This window comes from Polypterus senegalus, chromosome 3 (genome assembly GCF_016835505.1).
Source record: "Polypterus senegalus isolate Bchr_013 chromosome 3, ASM1683550v1, whole genome shotgun sequence".
Taxonomy (NCBI): domain Eukaryota; kingdom Metazoa; phylum Chordata; class Cladistia; order Polypteriformes; family Polypteridae; genus Polypterus; species Polypterus senegalus.
The window spans coordinates 292,835,971-292,854,780 of NC_053156.1; the positions used below are offsets into that span (position 1 = coordinate 292,835,971).

The 18,810-nt window shown below is 41.2% G+C and overlaps 1 protein-coding gene across 2 annotated transcripts in view; it reads left to right on the forward strand.

Moving 5' to 3' along the window:
- The window catches only part of mut (methylmalonyl CoA mutase), a 127,526-nt gene that overhangs the window by 85,876 nt on the left and 22,840 nt on the right, over nucleotides 1-18,810 (forward strand). For both annotated transcript variants that reach the window (XM_039749442.1, XM_039749441.1), the window contains exons 11-12: nucleotides 2,275-2,422; nucleotides 8,497-8,664. In XM_039749442.1, the coding sequence (XP_039605376.1) occupies nucleotides 2,275-2,422; nucleotides 8,497-8,664 (316 nt within the window). The remainder of the gene's footprint in view (nucleotides 1-2,274; nucleotides 2,423-8,496; nucleotides 8,665-18,810) is intronic.

The following is an 18,810-nucleotide window of genomic DNA, read 5'->3' on the forward strand; positions in this document are numbered from 1 at the left end:
CAATAATAAATTCATGGGGGCAGCACAGTGGCGCAGTGGTAGCGCTGCTGCCTCGCAGTTAGGAGGCCCGGGTTCGCTTCCTGGGTCTTCCCTGCATGGAGTATGCATGTTCTTCCCGCATCTGCGTGGGTTTCCTCCGGGCCCTCCAGTTTCCTCCCACAGTCCAGACATGCAGGTTAGGTGCATTGCCGATCCTAAATTGTCCCTATTGTATGCTTGGTGTGTGTGTGTGTGCGCGGTGGGCTGGCGCCCTGCCCTTGGTTTGCTTCCTTCCTTTGCGCCCTGTGTTGCCTAGGATTGGCTCCAGTAGACCCCCGTGGATATAGCGGGTTGGATAATGGATGGATGGATAAATTCATGACAGTGACACGACAGAGGAAGTGTAATTAGAATTTATAAATCTACACAGCTTTGTGACTCAGATATACAAACTAAACAGTATTGGTCTGAGCACTAAACTCTGGACACCATCTCTAAATACAGGTAGATTTGAGGGGGCACACTCTCAGGCTTGCATACATTGTTTTGTTTGTTTGTTTTTTTTAAGATTAGAACAATCGGGACATTTTCAGGCCATTCAGCCCAACTAAACGTTCACTAGTCCTATCAACTGAATTCTTACTAAATAACATCAAGTCAAGTTTTGAAGGTCCGTAAAGTCCTACTGTCTACCATACTACTAGAAAAACTTTTAATGTTTGTGCGAAATGTTCTCTTAACAAGTTTCAAACTGTGTCCCCGTGTCCCCGTGTTCTTGCTGAACAAATTTTAAAGTCACTGTCTCTATCCAATGGACTAATTTCCTTGATAATTTTAAACACTTCAGTCATGTCACCTCTTATTCTCCTTTTGCATTAACTGAAAAGGTTTGACTCCTTCAGTCTTTCCTCATAACTCATCCCCTGTAGCCCTGGAATCAGCCTAGTTGCGCTTCTCTGGACTTTTTCTAGCTCACTTAAGTCCTTTTTGTAGCCTGGAGACCAAAATTGCACAAAGTACTCCAGATGAGGTTTGTATGTTCTCACCGTGTCTGCATGGGTTTCCTCCAGGTGCTCTGGTTTCCTCCCACAGTCCAAAGACATGCAGGTTAGGTGCATTGGCGATCCTAAATTGTCCCTTGATGTGTGCTTGGTGTGTGGGTGCCCTGCAGTGGGCTGGCACCCTGCCTGGGGTTTGTTTCCTGCCTTGCGCCCTGTGTTGGCTAAGATTGTCTCCAGCAGACCCCCGTGACCCTGTGTTAGGATATAGCGAGTTGGAAGATGACTGACTGACTCCAGATGAGGCCTCACCAGTGTGTTATAAAGCCTGAGCAGAACCTCCTGTGGCTTGTACTTCAGACATCAAGGCGCTATATAACCTGACATTGCCTTCTTAATGACTTCTGAACACTTTGTCGGTTGATAGTGTTGAGTCCGCTACGACTCCTAAGTCCTTCTCCTAAGGTCTTCTTTCGATTTTCAGACCTCCCATTGTGTATTCAAAAAATGTATTATGTATGCTTTTTAGCATTTTAATGAAATAAATGTCTTTTGTGTGCTGCTCTTGTTTTAATTAGTCTTTTCACATTTCCATACTAAAACTGGTGCTGTCATGTTGTCCACAAGAAGGTATTGCTGTATGGTAAAATATTCATTGTAGTGAAATCCAAACTGATCTCACAATGAACACTTTATCTGAGTCCTGATTCCGGTTATACACGTGCATTCCTACTTTTATTGTGAAGGCAAACAGAGAACAATACAGAGGAAAAGGGCGGCAAGAAAAGTTTTCCACAGAAAAGAAAATCTCACCGTGCAGCTAATTTTGTTAACATATTCCTCCTTTTTTCAGCTGTTGCCTTGCATTTAGTTACTAGATACTGAGACAGCACAGCGGCGCAGTGGTGCTGCTGTCTCACAGTAAGAAGACCAGGGTTCGCGTCCCAGACCTCCTTGCATGGAGTTTGCATGTTCTCCCTGTGTCTGAGTAGGTTTCCTCTTGGTGCTCCGGTGTACTCCAGCTTTCCAAAGACATGCAGGTCAGATGATTTGGCAATGCTGAAACTGGCCCTAATGTGCGTTTGCTGTGTGGGTATATCTGTGGTTTCTTCCCTCGATGGACTGGCGCCTTATGCTGACTGAGATTAGCTCCAAATTGGTCTGAATTAAGCAGGTTTGAACGTGACATGCCCTTCATTGAGATTTAGAAAACCAGCATGCCATATGTTAATCTTTAAAAAAAATATAAAACCAACTTTCCATAATGCCTTTCCTTTTTTGTTTTTTCTGCCTGTAGAATTGGACGATTTTTTGAACGTGAAGGCCGTAAACCACGTCTGCTCGTAGCCAAAATGGGACAGGATGGACATGACAGAGGCGCCAAAGTTATTGCAACTGGATTTGCAGACTTGGGCTTCGATGTTGATATTGGACCTCTTTTTCAGGTAGAAAACTGTGTGTTATGTTGTTAAAATGTTTAACCTTAAGTTTTTAATATCTCTTTTTGGTTATTCTCTTTATTTGAATTAAATGCTTTCATTTTGTGAAGAACAAAATAATGCTCTTCTTTTTTGACTAGAACGTGATTAGTATAAAGATGAATGTGCAATCAAAAAAGCTAGTATATGCAACTTAATGCTCAAATTGAAGTTGAAGACCACACTTGGAAATTGGGATCCACACACCGACCACTGGGTATGCGCCCCCTGCTGGCCTCACCAACACCTCTTCAAGCAGCAACCCCTAGCTTTTTCCTTAATGGACTCCCATCCATCCAAGTCTGCTGTTAAGGAAGACAGAGCCTCAGAAGTGACAGACTAGTTGGTGACACTTTCTCATTATATTTCAAGAAGTCCCAAAAAATAAAGCAGACTCATCCATGTCCGTGCATTACTATTACACTTTAGGTCCATGCTGCAAAAAATTAAGTTGGGTCCCACAGGAATGCAGACCTCCACCTCAAACTTCTTGAGGATTTTGTCTTTATTCTTTTGCATGTAATTATCTTGTAAAAACCTTTTTTTTTCAGCAGCCATACCATCTGTTCTTCAGAAGGGTTTATCCAGTTGAAGCTGAGCACATTCTGGCCCAGCCTGTACTTGGACGGGAGACCATCTAGGAAAGCTTGGGCTCCTTGCTAGAAGAGGTGTTGGTGAGGCCAGCAGAGGGTGCTTACCCTGTGGTCTGTGTGTGGATCCCAATACACCATTGCAGTGATGGGGACACTGTGCTGAAAAAGTACGCTGTCCTTCAGATGAGACATAAAAGTGAGGTCCTGACTCTCCATGGTCTTTAAAGATTCCTGGACATCCTTTGTAAAGAGTATGGTTTATCCCGATGTCCTAGCTAAAATGACCACCACGGCCTAGTCATTCTTGCCCCTTTACGATCCCCTGTCTCTAATTGTATATCTAGCTCACTACTTCATAGCTCATGTGTGGTAAGCAAACTGGTGCAGAAATGGTTGCTACCGTATCATCCAGGTGGGTGCTGCACATTAGTGGTGGTTGAAGCGGCTCACCATTCACTATGAAAAGCACTTCCAGTAGTGAGAAAAGTGCAATATAAATGTAAAGAATTGTTGTTATTATTATTAAATACCTTAAATATCGGTCACTTTGTTTTTAAATGGCAGTTTTGTTCCATTTGTGTTGGGTGGGTCAATAGTTTTGTCCTTAACTGTATATATTTTATCTTCTATCTTCTAAAAATAGAACATTTCAATATCATACTGCTCAGTCAGTAATAATAACATTGTAGATACAACCATTTATTTCAAAATAAATGCAGAGACCACAAAAGGCGGATTAGTGGCTCTGAGGCTAGGGAGCTGCTCTGGCAATTGGAAGGTTACCGGTTTTGAATCCCATAAATGCTAAAAGGGACTCTGCTCTGTTGGGCCCTTGAGCAAGACCCTTCACCTGCAATTGCTGATCGCTTTGAGCAGTGAGAAAAGCGCTATATAAATGCAAAGAATTATTATTATTTATTAAAAGCAAAACAGGATTCAACCCCACATTGACACCACAATATTGTGATTGTTGTGTTTAATACATTTGCAAAAACTTATAAAATCCTGTTTTGCTTTGTCATTCTGTGTTATTAAGTGTTGCTTGATGGGAGAAACAATGAATTGAAATGATTTTAGTGTGAGGCTGCAGCATCGCAAAATGTGAAATATAAAAAGTAAAGGGGTGTGAAGACACTCTGAATCCACTATAAATAAAAAATACACTTCCAGAATACCACATATTCAAAATAGACCAAGAATAAATATAATTCACAGAGGATGCTAACACAGAGACTGACACGGGTTTTTAACATTCTTTCTCCAGTTCCAGTGTCTGTGTCCAATTACTTATAGCACTGGGTTTGCACTCATTCGACATAATAATTGGAAGGCTAAAAAATGAGTATTAACATTGTTAGTTGTTTTTCTTGATTTTTTTTTTTAGCATTTGATGGTGATCTAAGGATATTTATAGCTACAAATCGCATGGTTTGTGATGTGAAAAAAGGCTATTAGGGGCAAGAAACATTTTAAAATGCCTTGCTTGTGTTCTCTAATTTGGTTGAACACAGTTGCTTTTGCATGGCTAATGAATCTTTCTTGACAGTCCTCTAAATGAAGGCCCACAAACTTTAACTGATTACTTCCTTGGATCATGGTGGACTTTGTGAGGGTTGTCCTTTAATGTTGTGTGCCTGGTGCTTTAAATAACATTTAAGTAAATCCTGCAGTAAATTGATTACAGTTGGTGAAGTTGCCCCAAATTTAGCATGCAGAGTGGAGGAAAATAGCATAGTTCCTTCTGCAGCATGTACATATATTATTCTCAGTGAAGAGAAATATTTTCTGCAATACATGAGAGAATTTTTTTTTGTGGAAGGATTGCATCCATCCATCCATTTTCGGAGAACAATGTTCTGAAATTACCTTTAATTTGCTGATTTGTGGCAGTCTTCTTTCAAGACAGCCTCAGAACACTTACCGTACTTGCATGATTAGTTAAAAAATGTCATATTTACTGTATATTTTTATAGTGAGTGTGTATATTTGTTTATTTATTTACCCACCTATTTAAACAGCTTCTGTAAAAGTGAAAAATTTGTTTGTGGGTACAAGTAAATTATCTGTCTGTCTGGCTAGCTAGCTAACCATATCTTTTTAAGTATATAGTAAGTGAGAATAACATCAGGAGGTGTATGACAGGGAAAGCGGGACCAGAGAAATACAGTATGTGAGGAGGATTTCCGGGATAACGACCACGTTTTTTGTATAGCCCAAAATCACGCAAGGAGTGCCACAATGAGCTTGAACAGTCCCTTGACTCAAAAAAAAAGACCCTTCTAGAGATAAAAATTGGAAGAAATCTTAGGAAAGGCAATTCAGAGAGAGACCTCTTTCCAGGTAGGTTGGGCATGCAGTGGGTATCAAAAAATGTGATAAACAGAACATAAAAATAGAACACAAGTAATCCTCTTCACAGAGTTGGATGGCCACCTCAGGAATACAACACAACAGTACAAACTGCAAAGCAAAATGCAAGAATATATTGCCGTATAGTATCACTCACTAAATGCAGAAATATAACAAATGAAGATTCAGATTTGTTCAGAGTCTTGGAGGTCTCAGCCAACAAGCCACAAAACCCTACTGGCCATTCTACAGTTGAATCAGTGCAAGCCGGCCAATCAGGTGAAAAGACTCTTCTGCCAGATGATTACAGTGCTCCTTTATCAGTGATGACTTTTCCAATGGCAGACAAATAATTTGGCAGTATAACAGTGGCACCCAGTGCCACATGAGGATACTGAGAAGAGAAACAGAATAGCGGAAGGTTAGTAACATTTTATAAAGAACATTTTACTCATATTTTAGAACTAATGAATAACAGACATGCAGTATGCACAGCTAATCAGCAGTTCTAGTCCGAATATGCCAAACTGAAATCGTGAGTCTTTAGCCTGGATTTAAAATATATATTAAATAACATTCCATACAAGCAAGTCAAGTTTAACAAAACTAGGTTCGAAACCCATCAACCCTCCACCCATGAGAAAGAGAGTTAGGCCAGCAGAGCAACTTTAAACTAGTAAAAATAAGAAAATAGATAAATTAATGAATGAATAAAAATAAATAGAATAAAAAAGAGAGGAGAGAATCCGATTTCTCAATATAAATGCTTATTCTAAAATGTTATTAATTAGATCCTGCCAGGTTTTGAAAAAGTGTAGTTTTGTACAGATCCTCTAAGTGAGAATTAGATTTTTTCCAATTTCCAATAGTATATAACATCAGTTATCCACTGACTTAAAAGAGGTGAGTTAGGATTCTTCTAGATGAGCAAGATAAGTCTACGTGCTAATAGTGTAGTAAAGGCCATTATAGTTTGTTTGTCCTTCTCCACTGTAAGCCCACCAAACACAGCTGTTAATGGATTAGGAGGGATTGTGACCCCAAGGCTGTGTGTAAAGCATTTAAAGATTTTGGCCCAGAATTATGTTAATTTGGTGCAGGCCCAAAACATGTGGCCCAGTGAGGCTAGAGCTCGATTGCAATGTGCACAGGTTGGATCTTGCCCTGGAAACATTTTGGACAATTTTAAAGAAGACAGATGTGCTCAATAGATGATTTTAAGTTGAATAATTGTATGCTTTGCGCATACGGAGCTGGAGTGAATTCTGTGCATGGCAGCCTTCCACTCCTTTTCTGAGATGTTGAGTGAGAGCTCCTTTTCCCACTGTACACTGGGATCTTTGAAAGGGAGGGACTATAAAATGTTTTTATATATTACAGAAATGCTGTTCAAGTCCTGAAGACTGATCAATATTTTTTCCGGCATAGAGGTTGGTGGGAGGTGAGGAAAATTGGGCAGGTTTTGTTTAACAAAGTTTCTGATTTGAAGGTAGTGAAAGAAATGCGTTGCTGGAAAGTCAAATTTGGAGTGTAATTGTTCGTAGGATGCAAAGACGTTGTCTGTGTACAGATCTCTAAGTGATTTAATCCCGAATGTTTCCAGACATTAAAAACTGTGTACATTTGAGAGGGTGGAAAAATGTGGTTCTTGTGCAGAGGTGCCACAGATAAAAGCTTCTCTATCTTAAAATGCTTTCTACATTGATTCCATATTCTGAGTGAGTGAAGCACAATTGGGTTGTTAGTACTGTATATTGGGGATGACTTGTACTTATTGGGGTACAAAGCAAGGAATATGAAGAAGTACTGGAGGATTTTATTTCTATTGCAGACCAAGCCTGTGTATGTTCATCTATTTGTGTCCAGGTGTTGATCACTTGTATATTTGTAATAAAATTGTTAGGTAGAGCCATGCCACCTTCTGTCTTAGGTCTTTGTAGGGTTGCCCTTTGGATATGTGGATGTTTTGAATTCCAAATAAATGAGGTTATGGTTAAATCTAATTTCTTAAAAAAATTATTTATTGATGTATATTGGAATGTTTTGAAATAGAAAAAGAAGAGTCATCTCTTATAGTAGCAGGCAGACCATTCCACAGCTTTGGGGCCATGTAACTAACAGCTTGAAAAACCAATGTTGTTATGCATGAGGATAGGAAGGACTCAGGTTAAAAGCATTATTGGTGTAACAGACAAGATCCCAGCTAGAATAGGTCTGCACCAGGGATCTTCTTCAAGTCCTTACCACTTTGATCTGCTTATGGATGATGTGTTGAGTCATGGGATAAAAGACTAATGCTGGTGCTGGCTTTGTGCTGATGATGTTGTGTTGTCCAGAAAAAAGGAAGTGGAGAGGAAGTTGGAAGAATGGAGACAGACTTTGGAAGATAGAGGATTAAAGATAAATAGGAAGAATATTTGAGGATTATTGATTGATTGGGATTCAGAAGTTAGGATGCTGGGAGAGCTGTTGAAAAGACTGGAGAAGTTTAAATATCTAGAATCAGTGATATCCCAAAGTGGAGATTTAGATGAAGAGATAATCCACATGGATGGAACAATTGGAAGAAGGTATCAGAAGTATGGAGTGATCAAAGAATTAAACCGAAGGTTAAAGGTAAGGTTTTTAAGACAGTGGTAAGACCAGTAATGATGTAAGAAGATGAGGCATGAGCAGTAAAGGGAGTGCAGGAGAAGAAGTTAAATGTGGCAGAAATGAGAACATGGAGATGGATGTGCAGAGCTGCAAAAAAGGACAGAATAAGAAATGAGACAATCAGAGGTACAACAAAATTGGGAGATATATCTAAGAAAGTACTGGAAAGAAAATTGAAGTGGTATGGACATGGGATGAGGAGAGACAAGGGCCCTCATGTATAAACGGTGCATAGGCCCATTTCCATGCACACTTTGAGACACATTTTCACGGCAGCCTCACACCATGCGGATGCAAGTTCCTGCTCGGTTTTGGAAACGGGCGGCACCCAGCGTCAAAGCTCAATTGTACGCACTTACAGCCACAAATGTGACAGTATGAGAAAATGGATCATATTGGTCTCAGATTTAATTCATTTGTTCTGTTCCTTAATATTTTTCATAGACTCCTGTAGAAGTTGCCCAGCAAGCCGTCGATGCAGATGTTCATTGTGTCGGTGTCAGCACGCTGGCAGCAGGTCACAAGACCTTAGTTCCTGAGCTGGTTATGGAGCTTGCAAATCTTAAAAGACCAGACATCCTTGTCATCTGTGGCGGTGTTATCCCACCTCAGGTAAGCTTGTTTTTTATTTGTACTCTGTTGCTGTTGTTGACAAATGTCCAGAGGATTGTACTCTTATTTTTCTTGTTATAACACGATTCGGTTCACCGACAAAAGCGCGATAGACATATGAGCGCCGACAAAACCGCGACGGACAAATGAGCACCGACAAACTCGCTAACTGGTTTTCGACAAATGCGCATTGACAAAATCACCACAACAAAATCGCGAGAGAGGCCAAGAGAGTGGGACGCATACGTGGGCATTATGTACACATTATGTGCTAGGTTATAACTGTTATTACTGCTGATGGCATGCCGCGAACAAATAACTCAGTCGAGGGTTGGCATAACGCGTCGTATGCAAAGCAGAATTACCAGCAGTCAGGCAGCCAGCAAGTCTAAATACGCTCAACTATCAAGACATCTTGCTGCAATTCTTCCTACATATGCAGGGCGTGATCTTAAGGACTATCTGCGTGCCATGTCTCATAATATTGACTTCTAAAATAAACATTATTATATATGCTTTAAACTTGCAATTCATATTTAATGAAACTTTTGCGATTTTGTCGGCGCGATTTTGTCACCGCGTTTTAATAGGCGCTATTTTGTCGGCGCTCATACAGTACAGACCAAAAGTTTGGACACACCTCCTCATTCAATGTGTTTTCTTTATTTTCATGACCATTTACATTGGTAGATTCTCACTGAAGACATCAAAACTATGAATGAACACATGTGGAGTTATGTACTTAACAAAAAAAGGTGAAATAACTGAAAACATGTTTTATATTCTAGTTTCTTCAAAATAGCCACCCTTTGCTCTGATTACTGCTTTGCACACTCTTGGCATTCTCTCGATGAGCTTCAACAGGTAGTCACCTGAAATGGTTTTCACTTCACAGGTGTGCCTTATCAGGGTTATTTAGTGGAATTTCTTGCTTTATCAATGGGGTTGGGACCAGCAGTTGTGTTGTGCAGAAGTCAGGTTAGTTGGAGGATCATTTATTTTTCAACAGGACAATGACCCCAAACACACCTTCAGGCTGTGTAAGGACTATTTGACCAAGTAGTTTTGATGCCTTCAGTGAGAATCTACCAATGTAAATGGTCATGAAAATAAAGAAAAGGCATTGAATGAGGAGGTGTATCCAAACTTTTGACCTGTACTGTATGTCTATCGCGCAAATGTCGGGTCACTACACGATTCTTGTCTAATAAGCAAATTATGTGCCAGCAACAAAATGTATAAAATCCTGTTGATGCAAGTCAGGAGCTTCAGTTAATATTCAAATCAAACACCGGAATGGGGAAAAAAATTGTGATCCCTGGGATTTCCCCCGTGGCATGTTTGTTGGTGCCAGACAGGTTGGTTTGAGTATTTCTGTAACTGGGATTTTCATTCAAAAAATGTCTGTGCAGAGCTTTCTCAGCGTGGTGCAAAGTCACATCAAGTGGGAGGCCTAATGATGAAAGAGGTCAGAGGAGAAAGGCCAGCCTGGTTCAAGCTGACAGAAAGGCTACGGTAAGTTGGTCTGTACAACTGTGGTGAGCAGAAAAGCATCTCAGAATGCACTATATGTTGAAACTTGAGGCGGATGGGCTACAACAGCTGGGGACCTTATTGGTTTCCACTCCTGTCAGATACGAACAAACAGCTGACAGTGGGCACAGACTCACCAAAACTGGACAGTTGAATACTAGAAAAACAGCCTGGTCTGATGAATCTCAATTTCTGCTAACACATACAGATGATGGAAGGGTCAGAGTTTTGGCATCAACAGCATGAATCTATGCACACAACCTGCTTTGTGTGAATAGTCCAGGCTGGTGTCGGTATTGGTGTTGTAATGGTGTGGACAATGTTTACTTGGTACACTTTGGGCCAGTCACTGTTAATTAATCATCTCTTGGATGCCACGGCCTAATTGAGTATTGTTGCTGTAAACTGTGGGCACAATTTACCCAGCTTCTAATAGCTACTTCCAGTATGATAATGTACCTTATCACAAAGCTAACTGGTTTCATGAACAATGACAATGGGGTCAAAGCTCTTCAGTGGCCTTCCCATTCACTGGATCTGAATCCAGTAGAACATGTTTGGGAGGTGGTGGAACAGGAGATTGACAGCTGACAAACCTGCAGAAATTGCATGATGCAGTCACATCATCTCAAAAGTATGTTTCCAACATCTTGTGGAATTCGTGCCATAAATTAAGTGTTTGTGAGAGCAAAATGAACCCCTACCCAGTATCAGTGTGGTGTTCCTAAGATTAAATTAGGTTATATGAACTTTATGGGCGGCATGGTGGCGCAGCGTTATCGCTGCTGCCTCGCAGTTAGGAGACCCGGGTTTGCCTCCCATGTCCTCCCTGCATGGAGTTTTCATGTTCTCCCCGTGTCTGCGTGGGTTTCCTCCAGGTGCTCCGGTTTCCTCCCACAGTCCAAAGACATGCGGGTTAGGTGCATTGCCAATTCTAAATTGTCCCTGGTGTGTGTTTGTGTGTGTGCGCCCTGCCCAGGATTTGTTTCCTGCCTTGCACCCTGTGTTAGCTGGGATTGGCTCCAGCAGACCCCCATGACCCTGTAGCTAGGATATAGCGGGTTGGATAATGGATGGATGGATGGATGAACTTTATGAATCCCAAAGGAAAGTTCAGATGCATACAGCTGCAAACACATAAAAATCAAGGATAAAGACTCACGGAGCAAAACATACAGCCAATTAATCGATAGATTAATAAATAAATAAATGTGTAGTATATTGTAAAGATATTTCAAGTTGAACTTAAAGTACATCAAGAGGAACTATTAAATTGCCAGATATCAGTGGGTAGAAAAGACCACCAGAGGCTGTTCTTAACTCACCATGGTAAAATGAGCCTGTGACTAAAAGTGCTTCAAGAGAATGCCTTCTGGAGGGGATGGAGGGGATTTTTCATGATGGCATACAATTTTGTAACCATTATCTTTTCCACAACAGCTTCATTGTGTCCACAGTGGATTTGCCCTCTGATGGAGCAGGCTTTCTTGAGAAGTTTGTTCAGGCAGTGTGCTTCCTCAGGGGACCACAATGTAGAACACCTCAGTGGTTACTATTGACTGGTATAACATTTCCAGCAGCTTGCTGTATACATCTGTTCTTGTACAGTGCCACTGTGTTGTCAGATCAGCCTAGTTTGTCGTTCATGTGAACCCTCAGGTACTTGTAGTTCTGCACCACTTCCACGTTCTCCCCCTTTACATAGTGATTGGTCTCGAGACTTCTTGGTACGTCAGATGTCCACCACCAGTTGCAAGTTTTGTCCTCCACAACCGTCCTGTACTCTGACTTTGTCTCCAAGAATTTTCTCAGTGAGTTTTTTTAAGACAAGGGGCTGTAGAAAAGCAAACAGGATTATTGAAGACTTCAGCGATCCGATAAGTTCACTTTTTTGCTTCTACATTATGGACCATTGCATCACTAGACTATGGAGACAGCTTTTACGCTCTGGTCATAAGACTCCTCAACAGCTGGTCATAATGGCAAGACCCTCATCAGTCTACCTGATGTATGTTTTTTTGTATCCATTGACATATGTTGTGGCTTATGTCTGGTATCATATTCACCCTGTATTGGTATTGTACTGCTGTCATTAGTCTGTGATAGACATGGACATAAAATTTGTATTTTTTGTTTTTATATAAAATACAGCTGCCAGCCCTGTTTCAATGTCCACTTTACATGATTACTTCACTGCCATCCCTGGCATAACTGCTAACAGCCCACTTAGCATTCAGATGAATGTGTGAACAGTAGTCGCCTTATTAACATGGGAGCACCAGGCCCTGAAGCAGCTCATTGTGACGCTAGTTGTTACAGGCAGGAATGAAAGCAGAATCATCCTTGAAATGTGTTATTTAATAGAAAAAAAAATGCTTCAGGTTTTTTTTACCATGCAAAACATGATTTAGACTGCTTGACGCTTAGATATTTGGACGTATTTTTTTCCTAGTCACATCTTAGTGTTTTCAGCTTTATTTATAATCTGACATTCCTTTAAAGTGTAAAGTTCAGTTTTGTATTATATTGGGCGATAGATAGATAGATAGATATGAAAGGCACTATATGATAGATAGATAGATAGATAGATATGAAAGGCAATATACAGTATGATAGATAGATATGAAAGGCAATATACAGTATGATAGATAGATAGATAGAACATCCTATCTATCTATCATATAGTGCCTTTCCTATCTATCTATCTATCTATCTATCTATCTATCTATCTATCTATCTATCTATCGATCGTCACACAAAGTACACCAAAGAGTCATAGAAAGGTTTGGGGTAGCCATCCGTATATTGTTCCCTGGCTGCAAAAGGATATGAATTATGGATGTGCACAGATCGAACTTCAAGCCAGAACTGATGCTATAGATGAAAAATGGCAGCTTTAAAGGCCAGCAAAGGAAATCATGCCATCTAGGGCGGAACCAGAAGGACCCTTCTCCTTAGGCTCCGACCCGGACGTGACGTCATCAAAAGGGCCAGGACTGGAAGAGCCTTCGTCCATAGGTTTGGGGCTGGAAGTGACGTCATCAAAGGAAGCAGAAGTGACGTCATCAAGGCCAGGTGGAATTTTCCATGAACAGTTTGCAGGAAAGCGAGTCAATGCACTCCGCCACCCCCTGGTCTGCCATGGAATTAGATAGATAGTCTCATTCAGGGTCTCTATCTATCTATCTATCTATCTATCTATCTATCTATCTATCTATCTATCTATCTATCTATCTATCATATAGTGCCTTTTCCATCTATCTATCTTTCCATCAAAGGGGTGGCCAGCTTCAATCCTGGAGAGCCACACTGACTGCAGGTTTTCATTCTAACCATTTTCTTAATTAGTGACTATTTTTTCTATTGTATCAAGATGAAATGATGGTGCAGAACAAGATATGAAGTTTGGGGTGCCACCGGGGCCATTAAACCCATTTAACTAGGACAAAGATGCAGAAAAAGCAAGGAAAATTAAACAGTTTAATGTGTAGTTTTAAACAGAAAATACTACTTTTAGTTAAACATTTCCAATATAGCTTGAATCGGCACAGAAGCCGGATCCACATCAAAATGTGATGCCATCCTCCGTCGTCATTCTGCGTGTATACTGTGCAGACCAGAAGGGGCATTCCTTTTGGTCTGGTGCCCTCAAGGGGTGGTTTCTCAAGACCGTGATGGAGAAAGGAGACAAGTCTCTTAGTGGCAGCAGCCCTTTTCATCCTATGGTTGTACAACTTACTGAAGGTGACCCTCTGGTGGGAATGTGTAACACTATTTATTAGAAGTCCATGATATGAATAAAATGTTTTATGTTGCTAAACACTGTATTGTGATATAATCTAGAATCAATTGAAATAATGTAGAACTCCATGAATCCTTACAGAGGGACTTGAACGGCATTTAGGCTTCAGCAGATTTGTGGACGGTGGAATTTAATATAAGTAAATGTAGAGTATTACACAAAGGAAGTAAAAATGTGAGATCTGAATACGCAATGGGAGGTTTGAAAATCAAAAGTTCACCTTGTGAGAAGGATTTAGGAATTGTAGTGGACTCGACACTATAAACTGGAGACAGTATTCAGAAGCCATTCAGAAGGCTAACATAATGTCAGGTTATATAGTGCCCTGATATGTGGAATACAATCTCAGGAGGTTCTGTTCAAGCTTTATAACACACTTGTGATTCCTCATCTGGAGTTCTGTGTGCAGTTTTGATCCAGTGGTTTGACAATGAGAATCATCAGGTACACAGGGACATAGTTGGAAACTTGTTAAAGGTGAATTTTACAAAAATATTAGGAAGTTTTTCTTCATGCAGAGAACTACAGGCACTTGGAGTAAGTGATCAAGTACAGGGTAGGATTCAAAAGTAATGAATCTCATTTTGTTCTGACGCAACGTACCTCGCCGCACGCCCCACTTGCCAGCGACGGAAACGGTGGGTGTTGGCTTCACAACGCAACGGAGCTCCTACCGCTCCAAGCTTTCGGAGCGGTAGGATTGGCCTTGACGGGAACCCCTGCGCGGTAGTGCGTTACACGGCAGAATGGAAAGTTTGTGAGAGCAACGGTACGCAATCAAGTTCTTCGGAGTGAAGGGGATCATCCACTACGAGTTTGTCCCGCAAGGACAGACCGTGAATGCTGCTTACTACTTGGAAGTCCTGAAAAGGCTGAAAAGAAGCGCCGCGCGCAAGTGAAGGGACATCAAGGACAGCTGGAAGCTTCACCACGATAACGCGCCCAGCCATACCGCCTTCATCGTGAGCGCCTACCTGGCCCGGGTGAACGTTCTGGTGGTCCCCCAGCCTCCCTACAGTCCGGACGTGTCGCCTTCTGACTTCTTGTTTCCACGCTTAAAATCAGCGCTGAAAGGAAAACGCTTCGACTTGATCGAGGACATCCAAGCAAATGTCAAGGCAGCCCTTGCAACCATCCCGGAACAGGCCTACGTGGACGCCTTCGAGTCATGGAAAAGCCGCCTACAAAAGTGTATTGATGCAGGAGGTGCCTATTTTGAAGACTATTTATTAGTTGTACCGATTTGCTCAATAAATTTGTCTTTTTGAACAAAGGCTCATTACTTTTGAATCCTACCCTGTAGTATGTTAGACAGTAGGTCTTTCAAAACTTGATGTTATTTTAAAAGAAGTAAGTGGATAGGACTAGCGAGCTTTTTGTGCTGAATGGCCTGTTCTCTTCTAAATTGTTCTAATGTTCTAAAATCTATTGTCAGTCAATGCAAGGATCATGTGATATTTCCATCTGATATCCATTAAAAGGAGAAAAGTATAAGCTATCTAATAATGATGCAAGCACACGTTATTTTAGATTAGTTTTAAACAAACAAAAAAAGATTTTTTTGCTTTACTTTTGTTTAGGTGTATTTGCATATAATGCAAGAAGCACCTACTGTGAAAGCCCAGGTCTGTCTGTCCACATGAAACAGCTCGGCCCCTTGTGGACCAGTTTTATTGAAATGTGGCATACATTTTGTCAAAGAAATTTGTTGATACAGTTCTGTTTTCATTGAGATATTTGAAACAGATTGCACTGTACAAAGTTTAAAAATGTCAAAATCTCCCATTGAAAAGCATTGCCATATTGTGAACTCATCCATCATAAAACGGACAAACTTTTGATGTGTGATTTCAACTAGAAATCTATCAGGGTAGGGGACGCTGGTGCACACATGTTGGTGTCATTAAAATTCACCCCTTAGCCGTTGTACTTTTTGCATGTCTTTCATTTTTTTTATTGTATGTATAGTTCATGGATACATGTGACTCAAACAGTACTGATTTGGATATAGACTTTATGGGCTTTGACAGATTTTGCAGCCTCTGGGACAAATTAATCTTTCTGTGGTTCAAAGGACAAGTCTTATGAACGTTTCTTTGCACTATGGTGATCTAGGAGCTGGAAATGGTCTGTCTTCTTGATTACAGTGGATATACTGGATTGCTCTCCATTCCTTTTATACATGCATAGTGACTGAGAAATGATCTGATATTACCACCACATGGCTTGCGGCTCTGGGGTGATCACGTCTGTAATGCAAGCGTAATATGTATGTGAATGTATATTGGAACCCCAGGATTCTGGTATCTTCATGTGCCTCTTGTAATATCTCCTACTATGCTTTTTCTGCTGCTTGCTATCGCCACTCATCTGCGCCATCCCACCCTGCCCATCTCACCTTCCCTACTGTGCTATGCTGCTTCTCTCCTATTATCATATAAGTATTGCTCTGTACTATGCTAAAATACTCTGGTGACAAATTTGTTCATATTAAACAGTTTGTCCAGAGCAAATGGTCAGACTGGAATGTCGTAAAAGTCACTGGCATTGTGCTGCACACAAAATATTTATATCTTGGGTCAGATCGCTGCTACTCCTGGGCTGCAAATGAAAAGTGCAGCGGCAGCATTTGTTCAGGAATACATCGTCCTCTTCATGGCTTTGGAAACGGTAGTGTCAGCGTGCCAAATTTGAATTCTTTTTTTTTTAAATGAACTCTGATCATGAATCTGTGTACATTGAACCCTTGTCAGCTAATATTGCTGTCAAAATTCATTACAGACTCCAATATTGTCATGTTATGCCTAACAGAAACCTGGCAAAAACAAAACAATTTTACATCTCTCTTGAAGGCGACACCACCCGAATATGGTTACTTCGCAGAGCCTTGCAGCTCAAAACAAGTCGGAGGAGTCACAGTAGTTTTGTTCTCTGTGGTTGGCTACTTCAACCTGCATCTGGTGCAATTACCTCCTCCACCGAAGTGTTTGAAAAATGCCTCCACTTCTTCCACAATAAAATGAAAGATCTAAATAATTCAACTAACATAAATCCATCATCCATTTATGTCTTTCCCTGTCTTCCCACTCCATCCAGTTCTTTTACTAAATTTTCACCAGTCACATCAGCATTTGTTATTAACCTACTTTTTACTACTGGACCCCATCCTCACCACACTTCTTAAATCCTGCCCTCATGCTGTTACAACAATAATAAATACATTAATTGACACTGGCTTTGTGCCAGCCACTGTTAAAACCACTTGTGTAACCCCAATGTTAAAAAATCTGGTCTCGATGCTTGACAGTCTTAGCAATTTTTGGCCCATCTCTCACTTACCCTTTCTGTCAAAAGTTCTTGAGCATGTTATAGCCTCTCAACCAGGGCTGTGGAGTCGGAGTCGAGGAGTCGGAGTCGGAGACAATTTTAGGTACCTGGAGTCGGAGTCGGCAAAAAGTTAACCTACTCCAACTCCTACTAAATTTAAATGGGAATTAAAAAAAGTAAGTTGAAATGTCCCAATTCACAAACAGTCATAATGAACTACTTCTCTGCTGTAAGAATAAAGCCCAATGCATGCAGTGCATAATGTTACCACAAAACGAACATGTCAAGTAACCATGAAGCATGCTTTTCATTGACTGTATGCGTCACTATATGGGATGTAATGCACAGGTAAGGTGCGGCACCGCTTTCCATTGTGTCGTGTTCCACTGTTACAGGGAACTGTGAACCTAGCCTAAAGCCCCCCATACATTTGCAGATTCACTGCCGATTTTTTGGTCGTTCAACGAGTCATCACGTGTCAAACGCCTGAAAAATCATCTAGTGTGTTCTCAGCTCCGTCGGCTCCCCTTCGCTATGCGCTAGTGAAGGGGGGGCCGGAGCCGAGAACACAGATCTCCCTACCTGTCTCCAGCAGAGGCTCGTTCTGCTGATCAGCTGGCCGGTGAGTGACACAATGCACTAAACTTCCGGCTGGCTGACAGACGAGACAGCCACTGCAGCAGACAGAGGCATCACATTACTTTGGATGGGGGCGGTGGTCGAGATTTTCGGCAAGCTGGATCTGCCCGTCCATGTGGACACCTGCAATCTGCGGCCGCCAATCAATTGTGTTTGTCTTTAATCTGGCATTATAGTAGAGTGTTGGCTTCCTAGCCAGTAGTTCTGTGGTGAAATGACATGTATGTTGCCTTCCTTTCCTTTAATGGATGTAGAAAATACATTAGCATAGTATATACATACAGAGGAGTTGGAGTCGGGGAGTCGGAGTCGGAAGATTTGGAAAGGAGGGGTCGGAGCATTTATCTACCGACTCCACAGCCCTGCTCTCAACTCACCAATTACTTAACTTCTAATAATATGGTGGAACCCTTTCAGTCTGGCTTCAGAACGCAGCACAGCTGCGAAACTGCTCCACTTCGAGTAACCAATGATTTGCTTATGGCAGCTGCATATTAATTCTGTTAGATCTTAGTGCAGCATTTGACTCTGTCACACATGACATTCTACTGTCCAGAAAGGAGTGCATGCTAGGTGTCTCTGGCACTGCCCTCCAGTGGTTTAAGTCCTATCTGAGTGACAGGCAGGAGTTTTTTAGTCTTGGCCACAGAAGATCCATTGCAGTGCTGGACACACAAGGGGTTCTTCAGGGCTCTTTCCTTAGCCCTCTGCTCTTCTGTATTTATATGCTTCCCCTTGGCCATATCATTCGTAGTGAATGATACTCAACTCTATTTCAGTGTTAAAAGTAATTTTACCTTTTGTAGCGGTTGCTTGAACTTGTAGATTTTATTTGTCTGACAAAC